General features: G+C 36.6%; 3 protein-coding genes across 10 annotated transcripts; 1 reads left to right on the top strand and 2 right to left on the bottom strand.

The window, feature by feature from the left end:
- Window positions 1-40: 40 nt before the first annotated feature.
- Window positions 41-700, bottom strand: LOC105565891 (cytochrome c oxidase assembly factor 4 homolog, mitochondrial). 3 transcript variants are annotated; one of them, XM_012019439.1, is made up of 3 exons: window positions 592-700; window positions 363-501; window positions 41-161 (listed from the first exon to the last, which is right to left on the bottom strand). In XM_012019439.1, the coding sequence occupies exons 2-3, from the start codon at window positions 459-461 to the stop codon at window positions 54-56; spliced, it is 207 nt and encodes a 68-aa protein (XP_011874829.1). In that variant the 5' UTR covers window positions 462-501; window positions 592-700; the 3' UTR covers window positions 41-53. The 3 variants fall into 3 exon arrangements, with proteins under 3 accessions (XP_011874829.1, XP_011874830.1, XP_011874831.1); XM_012019440.1 differs by having other exon boundaries at window positions 571-700; XM_012019441.1 differs by having other exon boundaries at window positions 363-504; window positions 654-668.
- An 864-nt stretch (window positions 701-1564) lies between these two features.
- LOC105565892 (ras-related protein Ral-a) lies at window positions 1565-8040 on the top strand. 6 transcript variants are annotated; one of them, XM_012019447.1, is made up of 6 exons: window positions 1565-1688; window positions 3778-3897; window positions 4105-4313; window positions 4447-4621; window positions 5227-5343; window positions 6231-6309. In XM_012019447.1, the coding sequence occupies exons 2-5, from the start codon at window positions 3793-3795 to the stop codon at window positions 5341-5343; spliced, it is 606 nt and encodes a 201-aa protein (XP_011874837.1). In that variant the 5' UTR covers window positions 1565-1688; window positions 3778-3792; the 3' UTR covers window positions 6231-6309. The 6 variants fall into 6 exon arrangements, with proteins under 6 accessions (XP_011874837.1, XP_011874832.1, XP_011874836.1 ...); XM_012019442.1 differs by having other exon boundaries at window positions 1615-1688; window positions 3791-3897; XM_012019443.1 differs by lacking the exon at window positions 1565-1688 and adding an exon at window positions 2062-2401.
- Window positions 8041-10165: 2125 nt separating this feature from the next.
- LOC105565894 (LETM1 domain-containing protein LETM2, mitochondrial) lies at window positions 10166-14801 on the bottom strand. Its single transcript, XM_012019448.1, is given in 10 exon segments — window positions 10166-10576; window positions 10578-10604; window positions 10606-10665; window positions 11417-11611; window positions 11720-12160; window positions 12250-12720; window positions 12805-13119; window positions 13294-13464; window positions 13540-13994; window positions 14522-14801. Coding segments are annotated over 10 exon segments (2331 nt in total). The 5' UTR covers window positions 14583-14801; the 3' UTR covers window positions 10166-10441.
- Between the last annotated feature and the right edge of the window lie 13 nt (window positions 14802-14814).

The raw sequence follows: 14814 nt of genomic DNA on the forward strand, positions 1-14814 counted from the left end.
GTATTTACTTATGAACCACATCTTTTTTCAAGTCTTTCACAACTGCGCAATTGTTACTGAGGTCTCGATACCTGTTGCTCTGTGTGTTTAGCCATGCACTCCTTGAACCTTTTCACCTCATTCTGACACTTTCTCCAGTCTTGGTGCTCGGCTATGCATTCCTGAAAGTGATCGGTTATTAATAGAATGAAATTAGAAAGATCGTTAACACAATCGGACCATTTGTCTCACGACAAATTGACTTGGGGCCAACTTGCCTAAAGGTAAATAGAATCTGCTTTCGGCTTATTGTTTTATTAGTCTTTGAGAATTGAAACTGTGGACGATTAAATTTTAAGCGACACCGCCGATTGCGTACGTACTTGAACCTGGTAGTGCAATTCTATGCAACCGGTTTTCTTCAGCATCCGCTCGACAGGATCCTCAATTTCTTTCTCCGTATCGGTACTCGATAAGGTCATTACGATACCAGTGTTCGGATGAGAGGAAGTTTGAATTTCACTGCTGAAAAATTTTTATTCTCATAAAACAATCAATAAAGTTGCATAAAGAAAATTTTACGAGACACACATTCATACGGAGGTTAATTACATTTTGCCGAGTACACTCTCGTCCGTCCGCCACTTCGCTATTCGAAAACAGAAAGGTCTAACCTGGAATTAGATAGAAGACCGAGAGGAATCCATGTCTGCGTTTTTTAGATGTCGACAACGACGTTTCGCGTAATGAAAACTGATCAGTGAGCACTTGCGCTGATTGGACTAAACTGTGAAAAATCCAGAAGAATAGTCCTATCGCAGTACAGATCTAAAAGCGTAACCCAATCAGCGCGAAGCGCTCATTGAGCAGCTTTCTCTGTCGGACGCGGCCATTGGCTCTAGAGACCCACTGATCAGAGCCTGGACATGCGGTATCCAGCGTCTGATTGGTTCGCCGTGTTTGTGATTTTCCCCGCTGAATTTTGAATTGACAATTTTATTCCACCTTTATGGTTTTACAAACGACAGGTTAGCGTGATTGATTTCGACTATTTTGACGCGTATCCCTTTGTCGAGGTGTCATTGCAAAACGGTGCCGCGCGTCCACCCATTTCTGCAATCAACAGCAAACTCACGCTATCATCAAACTTGGTGCGATGTGCGGTTTTGTCTTTACGCGTACTTTAATCGTGTGGAAGGATCTTGCGATTCTATAAAGGCAATTTCAATTTTAGTTAAAACTTTAGTTACAAATTGAAACTTTCAAACGCCAATATCTTCCTTATTGGACTTCTGAACCGAGTGTTTTAAGTATGAAAATGTTCTACTATCCGCAACTTATCCTGCTGTTATTTTGCGCAAAAAAGCTAATAAAAACAAAAAACTTTTCTTCCAGGCTAGAAGACGCGCTGTACGCTCCACGTCGCAGACGGGACTCCTCAAAGCAACGCCGCTTCGTGCGAAAACTACTTATATCTCGACCGGGCGCGGACACGTGGCGCTCTTTTCACACCCCTTTTTTAAAATTCGCCCACACGGGAGACGAGATACGGGGGGGGGGGGCGGACACGTGGCGCCGCCAGCGCCCAGCCGTCTGAACTATCCGACTGCGTGAAAGTAAACCAACGGCGTGTTGTACGGGGCCTCAGCGGGGATCGACGAAGCGGCCACAGGACAGGGGACACTCCCGGATCTGCGCGAATTTCAGAGGTATTTATCGGCGAAGCGGGCCGCTTCGTTATCGCGCGATTCGCCCGCGACTCGGCTCGGTTTCGCCTCGCCGCGCCTCGCCTCGCCTCGCCTCGCCCCCGCCGCGCTTCTTCGCGCGAGACGGCGAGACACCCGACGGCTCTCGCGACGCGCGGGCCTGCGACGCAGCGCGACGCTCGGCGTCCCGCTCGTCCTCCGCGAGCGCGGCACCGCCTTACTCTCGTTTACTCGCGTTACACCCGGTGACAGTCGCCGACCCGACTCGCTCCGGCCGGTGGCGCTCGATAATCGCGACGGGACGGGCCGGGCCGGGCGCGGCGCAGCGAACCGCCCCGCGATTTTTCTTACGTGCGTCGCTCGTACGCGAATTATCTGTAGCGCTCGCCCGCGTGTCGCGGTTCTCTCGCGCGCGGCTGCGATAAGGCGTGAAAGAGGAGAAGGTGCGATTAAAGCGCGCGACATCGCGAGGTGTCTTCTTTCCTCGTTTCTCACGTGTCCCTTTCTACTTCTCGCGCGCGCGCGCGCGGCTCACAATAATCGGGTAAGGAGAAGGAAGAGGAGGCGCGCGAGGTGTCTCGTTTACGTTCTTTCTTCGTTTCTCACGTGTCTAGTTCGACTTCTCGCGCGGGCTTCCTTCGCGTGGGCGAAAATTGTATCCCGAGCGGCGACGACATGCGCGTCGAGCGGTGCGGGTGTGCGATTTAATCCAATTAGTAAGTTCGTGGTTCTCTCCTTTCGGCTTTGCCGCCGACACTGTTGCCAGCTGCGGAGCGTTCGGTTCTGTGCACCGATCATTTGTCGGTCTTGAAACGTACCTTATCACTTGCTACACGATAAACCAAGTGCGTCGACGCTGTGAGATTTGTTCCGTGCCGTGCGCACAAGACCCACACAGCGCCGAAGCGTTCAGAAACATTGCAACAATGCTTTCTGAAATGTTTCTGAAAGCTTCGGTGCTGTATGGGAATGTGAAGCCCTGCATCCACGATCCAAGAACTGTGTCCAAGTTCTAGTTTCGAGAAATGCGTAGCCAATCAGCTTGCAGCTACTCCGTAAAGCCTTGTGTCCACAATCCAAGAACTTGGTCCAAGTTCTAGTTTCGAAAAATGTGTAGCCAATCAACCTGCAGCTATTCCATAAAAGCTGCAAGGTGATTGGCTACGCATTTCTCGGAACTAGAACTTGGACACAGTTCTTGGATCGTGGACGCAAGGCTTAAAGCCTTGTACAAAGCCCACACATTATTCTAAAGCCTTGTGTCCACGATCCAAGAACTGTGTCAAGGTTCTAGTTTTGAAAAATGTGTAGCCAATCGACTTGCATCTCTTACGGAAAAGCTGCAAGTTGATTGGCCACGCATTTCTCGGAACTAGAACTTGGATACAGTTCTTGGAACGTGGATACAGGTTGATTGGTTGCACATTTCTTGGAACTAGAACCTGGACACAGTTGTTGAATCGTGGACACAAGGCTTTAGAATAATGTATGCGTCGAACGCCGACAAAGTGCAATATAATTCTCACGAGTATAAAATAACGGATACCAGGAGTTTCTTATCTCTATTTCTTATCTTTAACGCTATCCCGATACTTCCGTCTAAATTATCAGCTTTCGAAGTAGAGAATATATCGTATATCTATGTGGTATTGTATATAGAAAATATATCATAACCGAGAACACATATATAAAGCTACATTCTCTCCTTATCCTAGTCTTAGATTTCTCACACCGACAACGTGATTCTTGCATCCTGCTATTGTTATTTCTGCCCCGCTTCAATTAAGATAACCATCAGAAAGAGACCCCTGTTTTGAAGAGGTGCGGAGGACGTAGATACGCCTTGTTAAAATTTTCTTGCTGTGTGATTTTTCTCGCCCGCTTATCGTTATCGTACGGCAGAAATGTATACACTTGTTGTCTCTGCCAATTGATTTGGAAAAAATAACGCGACAACAATAAATATGAATAAATAACGACGCGCGTATATTTGTGCATTCGGAAAGTCTCGAATATCGTGGGCGTAAAGTTCCACCACCGTAGACTTTTAAGATACGTCAAGCGTTTAGTGACCACTTAATTTTAATTGAAGGTAATTATCTCAGAAATGTCGAGGAAGCCAGGAGCAACTCAAGCAATGCATAAGGTCATAATGGTTGGAAGTGGAGGTGTTGGAAAGTCTGCACTGACACTGCAGTTTATGTATGATGAGGTAAATTTAAAAAAGTAACTTAAGATAAAAAATTGCACTTTTAATGTAAGTAATGTATCTTGTTAGAAACGCGTGACTTTTACATTTCACATCTCTACTTCGTCTACTCGACCGATAAACATCGTGTTTTAGAAAAATTTGATTCTTTAAGCATATTATTACGAAGATATTGACTTTCTATAATTCTAATCATGACATTGAAATCAGTTTGTTGAAGATTACGAACCTACAAAAGCGGATTCCTACAGAAAAAAAGTTGTATTAGACGGAGAAGAGGTACAAATAGATATCTTAGATACGGCAGGACAAGAGGATTACGCAGCGATTCGAGATAATTACTTTCGCAGTGGGGAAGGGTTCCTCTGTGTATTTTCGATAACGGAAGATGATAGCTTCCAAGCTACACAGGAATTTAGGTCAGTAAAGCACGATAGAAATTAATCGCTAGTTTGCGATGCAAAGCTACTGGAGAAGAATTTTGATAAAATAATTTCACGATGTCTGATTGTTCCACATGAATAGAAAAAAAAACTGTTTTCTTTTCTATAGAGAACAAATTCTCAGGGTAAAAAATGATGAGAACATTCCATTTTTATTAGTGGGAAATAAAAGTGATTTGCAAGAAAAAAGGAAGGTTAGTTTAGCCGAAGCTCAAGCAAGATCTCAACAATGGGGCGTTCCTTATGTAGAAACAAGCGCTAAAACAAAAGAAAATGTAGACAAGGTAAAATACTGATTGTGTACCATTTTTATTTCATTTTATTCGCAAGCTCTGAATATAAAATTATAATACGTATAAAAATATTTTTTATATATACATGTATATAATTTTTACTTATATTTTAATATTATCTTTATTTTTTAAAACAATTGATATTTTCTATTTTGATTTTTTCCCCTCTATTTTGTTTTCAACAAAACGAGAAATTTGTGGGATCAACTTTTTTGCTATTAAACTTTACGGTAGTAAATGTGACGGATGTTTCACTGCAGGACACTTCATTCATAGAGCATATACATATGTATACATGTGTACCAATGTAGTTACATTAGATGCATTCACGTATATTTTTTGTTGCTTTCACTTTCACCCTCAATGTAATGTGATCGCATATGAATTGATTGCACGGAGTATGCATTTTTAAATAGGCTTGATTCTGCAGTCTATGTACATTTATATACATTGTTTTATCACCATGTATCGTGCTACTGCTTATATGCACACAATTCTTGTTTTTATCTCTTAAAAGTATACATGATAGTTTATTTTATAACGCACATTTTTATATGCCTTAAAGCTTTGAGACAGCATCGATTGCACATTTGCAGGTATTTTTCGACTTGATGCGTGAAATAAGGTCTCGCAAAATTGAAGATAAATCGGCAAGTAATGGTCGAGGTAAAGACCGTACCAAGAGGAAGAAAAAGAAGTGCATTATTCTATAGGTTTGCTGCTTTTTCTCTTGCGCACTATTATTTTATTTTGTTTCTTAAAACGATGATGGAGTTCTGTGGCATTTCCTGTCTTGACAATTTTAATTTATGTCAGTGTGAAATGTATAGGGAATGTCAGTACAGTGTATTTTGTTAATGCATTTTCTGATAATCTCTCAGTAGATATCATAGATATGCAATAAAAATATAATTAAATCAGACAATGATTTTTTAGAAAATTGTAATAGATGTTAATTACCTGAAACAAAGATATTTTATTGCATATTTATATTTTAATGTGTTTTGTGCTTTACACTCACATATTTGAAATATATAAATTTTATTTATATTTAATGCGTTTACAAATATTTATGTGAAATAAATGTGATACACTTGTAAAACTTATCACAGCTTATGCATAGCATGTATGCTTTTCTTTTTTTTTTCAATATCATTGTGTTACAATGTCTTGTGTCACATAAGTTAGCCATGTTTTTGTATTATAAATCAGTAGTTATCGTATAAGAAAAGAGAAAAGCATAAAATATTTTACTCCTAATTGAAACCCTTGCAATGAAAATGTATTCTTTCAGTTTGATTACATAAATTATAATGTTTTTATAATTTTGTAAGTAACCTAGGTCCTATAAATATGCAATTCATGATATTTTGATGAAATTTTATTTACACAAAGAAATATGAATGAACAAAAATGTTTGAACAGGAGGAGATCAAGATTGCTTTATATGATAAGCAAATTTAAGTAATATTGGTATACTCATTTAATTGTGTTGTGTTTCCATTCTTAATATTAATGTTTAATTTTTAGTCATTAACGTGCAAGTTTTGAACAGTTTATACATTAAAATAAATAAAAAAGCATTTATTCCACGTTGCAGGTGTTCTTTGATTTAATGAGAGCAATAGCTGCTCGTAAGGCACAGGAAAACCAAGGAGACGGGAGTGAACGTAATAAGGAAACAAAGTGCTGCATCTTGCTATAACAAACATAAAACAATATGTAGCTTATGTTATGGAAGGTTCATCTCCTATAATTGAAAGCTTACCATAAGAGAACTGTATTTATATATAAAAATGAAAGTTTTCTGACACTTTACAGTGAATGACGCTTTCAATCTTCGCTGTTCACTATATTACAAAATATATTAAACTTAAGATATATATATATTATATATATACAATTTATTCTAATATATACATATTAAATATTAACTGATTAACTAATATATATTCCAAGAATGTCACATATACCTGTTTTCTATGAAATTAAAAAATTTTTAATAGCAATACATTTTATTACTCTCTAGTTTTTATTATGTAATATAGTCATGTAATATATAATTTGAATTAAAAAGCAAAATTTATAACATTTATGATAGCTAAGAATTACGAAAACGCAAAATTACTTGTCACTCAGAGTGCTGAAACGTAAATATTGTTAATATACTTGAGGAGACTGAAAATGTAGACGATACATATTTTATAAAGATTATTTGTTTTTCCGATTGAGCAAATAATGTAATTACATTCATGTTGAAATAAAATAATTGCATTCTTAATTGCCTTGTGCATTATTTATTTGTGACCTTTAACGAGTTCAGCACTCTTTGTTTAAAAATAACAAAAGATTAGAAATTAAATTCACTATCTTACATATTTTGATTATTGATATAGTGAAAAAGTTCAGATATCAAAGTAGTCGACACTGTAAAGTAACGAAAACTTGTAATTTGTAAGCAATTTGTTTATATATATACATATATTTCACATAGTTTTAATATATCGCTATGTTTTATAGTTATTTTTATCACAGCATTTTATAGTGTAACAGTTTGATATCTCGAACGTGTGAGTGAATTTTATAACACAGTTGTAACACATTAATAATTATTTCTCTTTGTTATATACAATGTTATATGTATATTAAATTTTATTATGCAAAAAATGATCATCATTTTGCATACAAACATGATAACATTAGGTTTCAAGTATAAATCCTAGCATATTGTGTTGCATATTGTGTTACGTATTGTATGTATAAGCCACAGCATATAAAACCAAGATAGAAAATTTCAACGAAAAAAATTGATTTATATTCTCTCAAATTTTTGTTGTAAAAATTATCAGTTTATTTTGCAGTAGCATTTGACGCTGTTACTTGCACATCTGAAATATCAAGCCATGATGTAAAAATGAGATGAATTTTTATGTTTAACATGGTAGACTGTAATTAGAGACTGATTGTATAATTAAGTCACTTGTTTAAAAACTTCTACCTCTATAAGGCGCATTTATGCAGATATATAAAGTAAAACAATTTTAATACAGCTTTGACCGAAGAGAAAAGTGACTTGAGAATTGTATTACGAAATGATTATTAAAGTTACGCAAAATGCGTATGTACAATAGTTTTTCTTTTAAAGAAAATGAGAGAAATATTTGTCTATTTAATTTTGATACTTTTGTACTGTTAACATTGATTGTGCCTTTTAAGTGTTCATTGTTAATGTAACGAGGTCAATCAAACTTTAAGATTCTTTAGAAGAGTTTTATGACAGCATTTAGATTCAGATATATATCTATATATACTACACACACACATACACATTATTTACATCACTATCTACATCTTTGCAATTCTATGTTTAATCTGCTATTTTGTCATAAATTAAATGCCTTTTTATGTAATATGGATGTGATTTATTATTGAACTCTTATTTATCCATTTACTTATATCCAAACAATTTTATTCTTAATCAAGTGCAAGTTATAGAATACATGAAAATTCTAACATTAAAACACGATACATTAAATATCTTTTATATCACTTGTTAATATTGATGAAACAACAAATACATATGTGATTAAGTAAAAGATTGAGAAAAAGAGTGACCCCAAAAGTTGCTTCTTTTTAGTCGCGCAATATTGAAACTGAAATTGGTTTGGAAAGAAACGGATTTGGACACGAGCCGGGTGTTCGAGCGCTCGCGAGATTTGCGATGGTGCCATTGTATGTTTCTTGAATGTGGTCAAATATTATGGAGTATCAGGGATTCATGTATCCAATCTTGATATGTGTGATCCACTTACCATAAAACATTTTTTGTCAAAACTAATTACGTCAGTGTAGCTATCACAATACTGTTGAAGAAACTGTGAGATTTCTGTTTTATTCTGGAACTACTTATTCCACATGATTGTCTAGCATCAAGAAAAGTTCGCCTGGAGATATGTCAGAAGAATATGGAAGATGAGATAACATCTAAAGCAAATCTTCTGTCGAGGAAATCTTGCAGGATACAGCGTCGTGTTTGCGAGTTGCTCCAATTTGCGAGACGTTTCTGCAGCTTTCAAAAATCGACTTTGCTTTAAGTTCATAAAGCAAATAAGCCTGAATTACATACAGACTTGTTTAATTGATCTCTTAAAAGGGCTCAAATTCACGAAAAAAAGAATACACACAGTCATATAGAAATTTACACATGTATATCTTCCAATTTAAATCTCTGAAATTAATTATTAAACTTTATTATAATAAAGTTAATTGAATTATAATTTTTTATAATTCTTTCGTTTTATATGTAAAGTGGCATAGCAGACATATATGTAAATGATTTTTTACAGCAGTACAATATTGTATACTTAATTACAATTAGATTTATATATCAAGATTTAAAAATTATCTTCATTCAAAATTATTTCTGCAGCAAATTTAAAAAGGCAACAAAACGCAGCAAAGAGAACAAATAGCATAGAATAATGCAATAAAATTGTATACAAACTCCACTTCTTAGGATACTTAATTTCACAATTTTATTTCTTTGAAAGAGTATCCTATAAAAATTTAAAAAAATAATACACGTTCTTACATATACGTTTAGACTTTCATGCGCAGAAGTAAAGAAATAGATTACTTAGAGAGAATATTCTTTCTGAATTCATACCTTTAAAATACATTTTAGATGATCTTCGTGTAATTAACATTATAGAATAATGCAAATATGCAATAACCATTTCCTTTTTCCTTATATATGTAGGGCCCCAAAATCGATATAACATTCTTGTTACATAAAATGACCTTATTAACAAAATTTCTCTTGCAAGTTTAACGCTCTATGTAGTACAAAGCACAAATAGTATTCTATTTTTACATTAAGTAATTAGGTTTTTGTTTCCCTGTGTTTTTCACAAATGACAAAATTATAAATTACTGTACATTTATGTTCAACTGTGCAACCAATTAACCATTTGTAACGTCAATGTTGGAGTTATAACATAATACAGTTTAAGATTATTATTATTCTGAGTAATGACTGATATACATATACTACATATATCGACAAATGTATTGTACAATGTATAATACAACAGTGGCACTGAGACAGATTGTTGGAATGATTTATCCCCCGGGCTTATTGAAATTAAACTGTATTATTATAGAAAACATTTCTAACATCTGTAATTTGTTGTCAAAGTTGAAACTAACTATATCCAGTATATTCCTTTTATAAGATTACGTGTAACAGACAATTAATTACAGAATAAATATTTGAACAATGCATTTATGATCAACACAAGTAAATTACTATGGATAAAAGAGAGTAATATAATATGATGCTGTTAAATGCATCGCAGTCTTTAATGGGGAAACTTCGAGTTTTTGTGTGCTATATAATACAAAGTTAAAGATCAATATTACTCAATATTATTCAAATATTTGAAATGTCTAACATATTAGTATATCTAATACATGTATGTATATATTAGATGTACTATGTATATACACTTATATATGTATATATTAGATATACTATTCAATACATGTTTTTATTTACAACATAAATAATTATATGATCATGATGGCCAATTATATGATAAAATCGTCTTTGTGCTTTGTGTCAGATTTTTGTTTTTCATTGTACTGTGTACTTAATTTTCTTTTTACTACAATTAAAAATTTTTCTAAAGAAAATCCATGGGATAAGTACAGACAGGATACACACATCCGAAGATCCATATCAAATTATCATACATCATTTCTGTAAAAATATTGCTGATAATTACACTAATTTACTTCATTGTGCGCTAATCACAGTTGTTTAGAACCTTCTGCCTTTTTCGTAATTGGTGGAACACCTGTCGGAGGATTTCATTTCACTTCATCAGATTTCGAATTACTTTTAAGAATGGAAGCTGATTTCTGCTTATTCTCTTCAACACACGGGATCTCCATATATTTTGCTAGAATCTCGGGGCAGCATCATCTATTAATTCCTCTTTTCCAAATCCTGGCTCACAAGGGGAGTACATGAACTTTGGGTCGCCGATTTTGCTGAACTTTTGCAGGAATGTAGTATTCGTATAGAGGTAACACATGCTATTCGAAGACGATGCACTTCTCAATCGTTGATGAAAAATCGCGGTGTGAAGTTTGGTGCGCTACGTTAATATTACTTCAGTAAGCCATCCGTCAAAGTTCCGCGTGGCGCAGCGAACTGGATATCGAACTAGACATCCGGAGGTTGCAGGTTTGTGCCTCGTTCCTGTTATAATTTTTGTTTCTGTTTTTCACACAGTACTTTTATCGTCACAAAGAAAAATATTTAAAATTCGAACTGCACGTAATATATTATTTTAATTCACATATCAGTAACTTTGTGCCTCGACTTACAAAATAACAATTTAAGGCATGATTCTCGCGCAAAACGATTTATACCTCGATTATAATAATGCGCAGAAAATCCTTTATGTAACCTTTTAATTTTTATGCTTCCCAATTAAAAACTGACAATAGTCTCGACATTTTTACATAAGGATTTTCGTCTTAGAATATTCTACAGAATCTGTCAGTAAAAGGACTATCGAGCTTTCTGGGACACCCTATATATTTGACAATGAGTCTAAATGCTGTCATAAAATTCCTCTAATGAATCTAAAAGTTTGATTGATCTTGTTATATTAACAATGAACATTTAAAAGGCACAATCAATGTTGACAGTACAAAAATATCAAAATTAAATAGACAGATATTTCTCTCATTTTTGTTCATAAAAAACTATTATACATACGCATTATGCGAAACTTTAATGATCATTCTGTAATACAATTCTCAAGTCTGGGATGTTTTGGAATCCTTTTCCAGCGATTTTTGTATTTGTTCCTCCACTTCTAATACTTCTTCTTTACCTATTAACTCTATTAATTCGTCCACTTGCTCTTTGCTTAACTTAACATCTTCCTTACCTATTAATTCTACAACCTGCAAAAATTATATAACACAAAGGGTAAATTAATAAATAGATGCAGTCTTGTAATTGCGCTTTTATATAATGTGTACATGTGTAAAATTTGTGGTCTGTCAACATACCTTTAAGACATCTTCTATTTTTATTGCACCATCTTGATCGTCATCAATTTTCCCTAAAATTTCTGCTATGCGTTTTAAGCGATGGTCATCGGGTACATTTTGGATTTGCTTAATAGCTGCGACAAGCTCGTCTATCTTAACTAATTCTTCAACATCTTTGTCATCCCGTTTGTCATTAGGACCCAATGAGTTCATTCTTTGTTTAACTTTTTTCTCAGATTGCTCAAGCTCCAACAAAACAGCATCCATTTTCGAAATCATTTTGTTTACCTTTTTAAATAGTCTATTAGCGCCTTTCGACACTTTAATATTTTCTATATCTATTTGACCTTTAGCCTCTGCCTTAATTTGATTTAATTCCTTAACGTCTTCTTGATATTCTGCCATTTCTTCTTTAAGTTCCTTGATTTCCTCTTTTTCCACAGCCATAGTTTTACTATCCTAAAAGGATTATATAAAATTGAAAATTTCGCATATATCAAAGACTGGTATGCGCGTTTTAAATATTATCTTGCCCGTGTTTTACTCACCTTGCCAATTGAATCCAGAGCTTGTTCTAAAACTTTGACATCTGTAGTAGTAATTTCATCTGTTTTGGTACTGCACTCCGGAACAGGCTGCGGTTCGGCTTCTTTCTTTTCCTTCCTCTCTTCTTCGATCTTGCGTTCTTCCATTTTTATAATTTCGATATTGGTTCTATGATCCACCTTACCCTCTTTCTCTCCAATGGCACCCTGAGTACGCGCCACAACCGCGTCGGGCAAGACCGCAATTGTCGCCTTCAGCTTGTCCGACATAGGTGTCGTTTCTGGTATCATAAGCGCTCGTGATAATAGTAGTAAAGAGGGTGGAACCTTTTTCATTAAACTTAAATCCAACCACTGCGACAATTGTTCTCTTAATCTGCTCTCTGGCAATCCATAAGCGCGCATGCCACGCGCTCTGCAAGCTTGTTGCAGTTCAGTCCTGGTCAGGGTGTCAACCCCTTCTTTCTCAATTAGCTATTCAAAATAAAGAAGAGCATTTTAACAGTCTAAAGAAAAGAATTTTATAAAGGCTGAGAATACACTCAATTGAATACACACTCTGTCATCCGCAGTAAGACTTCTGAGTCTCATCCTGAGTAGAAACCGTAAGAAATTGGTAGTGCCAAGTGTTTGCACATCTAATACACGGCATAAAGCAATTAGCTGTGGACGCGAGAGGGAATCCAGGGTAATTTCATCCTCGAAGACTTTGCTGAACTTCATGATTTCTTCGTTGCTCGCAACGGTGCCGGTTGTTCGTACTTTGTAGAAAAATTCTGCAAACTCTTTCGCTTTCTCAGACTTGTGATCCGACGATTGCAACGACATTTCATTCAATGTCTTTTGTAAAAATTTTGCCATTTCTATCTTGACCTGTTCCCAAAAGATATTTAATAATTAAAATAACATTGAAGAAACCCTTGGCGAAACATTTTACATGCCTTATGTAAAATTTCTAAACGTCACGTCAAACTGCGATATTTTTCATTAAATTCTATACGTGTCTCTTCACTTAATATCTCGATGAATTCAAATCTGATGTTCTACCTTCAAGGCCTGCTTAAGCTTATCCTCCTTCTCGGTTGCCGTTTGAAAAGTAGAAGGTAGCATGCCAGGGAACAACTTAATTGCCACTGGCAATAAGAATTCCATAAATGGAACAATGATGAAAACAGAGAATGGAATCAATCGGAACATATCCCCAGTGGTTTTTACTAGCTATCAGAATGAACAATTTATTAATAGTCTTAATCAACTTGTGACATGTACGCACAATTACCGCACTTGACGTACCAAACGGTGCTCCCTTCTGCTAAGTTCCTTCCCTTGTAAAATCCTCCATATTAACTTTGCCGACACCCTCATGTCGAGTCCTAATAATCGAAACCCATGATAATAATGCAGCACCTCCCCCTTAACTTTTTGCCACATTGTGACTTTAGCAACGGCCTTCTTTGCTTGCTCGCTGTCTTTTGTAACAGCCATTACCATCTTATCTTTAAGCTCTTTTTCCTCTTTAATGTTCTTGACTGTTTCTTCGATCTTAGACGACGGCTCCTGACCGCTCCAGCTTGGAGTTACATAAAAAGTACGAATTTGTAGACACGCCACGCTCTTATCATTAATATACATTGGTGGTACCGTAGGCTCCAGCAAAAATCTCCTCGGCTTTCTCAAATCTGTATAAATCAGAGCTATGCCGCCCATCGTGCGATCAGCGTTGTACCACAATTTAAACGGCGAGTACCCTGGAAAATTGGACGCAAAAATTCCGAATTATCCAACAATTGCAGAACACGCGGTAAAATCATTTTCCTTCGTCTCGGTGCAAATTAAAAGTTGCTTTAGCAAAAGCTCGTTTCGCCCGTTAATTAAAAAAAACCAAGAATTAAAATAGCTATGAAAAATATCTCGCCGACGATAAGCGAATAGTCGAGAGATAAAACGACCGAAGAGGCACTTCGCTCCTCCGTAAACCGTAGCCTTGTAGCATAAAAAAAGAACTTAAAGTAACTCGACATAACCTACGGATCATTCCGCGATTTTTGTAAAACGCAAACGCGACTATTGTCGTAACGGAACACCGGGCGAGGAAATCCGAGGAGGCGTTGCCACCCCGGGCGAGATGGATATTAATTTCGCGACGGTTACGATCTGCCGTTATGTAAATGTAATGGAGGCATTTATCTTCGCGCGGGACAAGTATCGCGGGTTATCGGCTGAAATCACGCTGGTCTATAACGGGACGTGAAGTAATGCGCGCGGTGACACGTACGTCGTGCGATGACTCCGCCGTGACCGGCGATCACTGTTTTCGTGTGAATTAACGCGTTCATGGCGTGCCACCCTCTCCGCGAGCAACCTGGGATACTTGAAGATTGTCGTGCCGTCTCGCTGCAGGTACCACGTGAACGAGCGACGAGTCACGTCCATTACACGTTACCACGCGCTTTGAATGGAACAGCGGCACCCGTGAAGTGGTCGGAGTCAAAGATCAGCTGGCGCCATTCTCGCGAACCAGCCGAGAGTCCCAGACGAGAAACTCCAACCTCCAGCGCCACTCGCGGA

This window comes from Vollenhovia emeryi, unplaced genomic scaffold (assembly GCF_000949405.1).
Source record: "Vollenhovia emeryi isolate VEMERY1.0 unplaced genomic scaffold, V.emery_V1.0 DF939148.1, whole genome shotgun sequence".
Lineage (NCBI taxonomy): Eukaryota > Metazoa > Arthropoda > Insecta > Hymenoptera > Formicidae > Vollenhovia > Vollenhovia emeryi.